Below are 1,152 nucleotides of genomic sequence, written 5' to 3'. Positions count from 1 at the left end.
TCAAACTTCCTTCCCTTGGTGTATTATCCATCATTCTTTCTAAACTTTCCTTTGTCATCTGCAGAGAACTTTCTGTTGAAACCACCTTTCCTTTGTGGTTTTGCAAACCTCATCCTTCTAAAGCCTTTAACCAACATTGCAACCATTTCAACAACTTGAGGATCATTCGGTTCAATTTTGAGATCCTCGTCTGTATCTGTGTCAGGATCTGATGATTCATCAATATCTGACTCTTCCATGATATTCCTTCTTCTTGACCTCTCACTCATCTTTCCTTTGCCCTTATGAGTCTCAGCATTTAGAGCCACAACATTCATCTTCCGACCCTTTTTATTATTTCTTTGCTGGATCTCCAAATCCTGAGTTTTCAGCATCCCATACACTTCATCCAGAGTCAGTAAATCAAGATCACATTGATGCCTGATTATTGAGTCTTGAGTATCCTAATCTTTTGGAAGAGCTCTCAGAAACTTGGTGTTTGAGTCTTCTCTATCATACCCTTTTCCAACCAATGATAGATCATTCAGTAGTGTCATAAATCTATCATTGATGTCAGTAATTAACTCATTAGCCTTGACATCAAATTGGTCATATTCTTGCATAAGAACAGCTCTTCTATTCTTCTTTATTGCCATTGTACCTTGGCACTGTGTCTCCAAGGCATCCCATATCTCTTTTACAGTCTTGCAGGCAATCACCCTATTGAACATCACATTATCTAAACTATTGTGCAGAATATTCCTGACTTTTGCATCCTTAAGCATTAACGCTTTCTCAGCATCTGACCATTTTGATTTTTCTTTCCTAGTATAGTGTTCATGAACATCTGGTAACATGGGCACATACTTCATAGGATAGGGAGGTCCATATTTGATGATTTCAACATATGCATCATCAATGGCTTCTAGGAACATCAACATCTTTACTCTCCATATAGAGTAATCAGCTTTCTTTATGATGGGAATTTTCATGCTTTCATACTTACTTCCAGACATCTTGACCTTTTCAAATTAACAGTTAATTTGACCGCTCTGATACCACTTGTTGCTTAGTAAAGTAATTATTTATGGGGGGTTGGATACAATTACTTAATAAATCGATGTATTACAAAAGTAAAATAAGCACAGATGAATCAAATAACAGTTTATATTG

General features: G+C 36.5%; 1 protein-coding gene across 1 annotated transcript; it reads right to left on the bottom strand.

Moving 5' to 3' along the window:
• Nucleotides 1-443: 443 nt before the first annotated feature.
• On the bottom strand, nucleotides 444-920 carry LOC141680289 (uncharacterized). The gene has a single exon (XM_074486556.1). It carries the CDS (start codon nucleotides 918-920, stop codon nucleotides 444-446), a length of 477 nt encoding a protein of 158 aa, XP_074342657.1.
• Between the last annotated feature and the right edge of the window lie 232 nt (nucleotides 921-1,152).

This window comes from Apium graveolens, chromosome 8, assembly GCF_009905375.1.
Source record: "Apium graveolens cultivar Ventura chromosome 8, ASM990537v1, whole genome shotgun sequence".
NCBI classification, from domain to species: domain Eukaryota; kingdom Viridiplantae; phylum Streptophyta; class Magnoliopsida; order Apiales; family Apiaceae; genus Apium; species Apium graveolens.
This window is presented reverse-complemented; position numbering and strand designations above follow the sequence as displayed.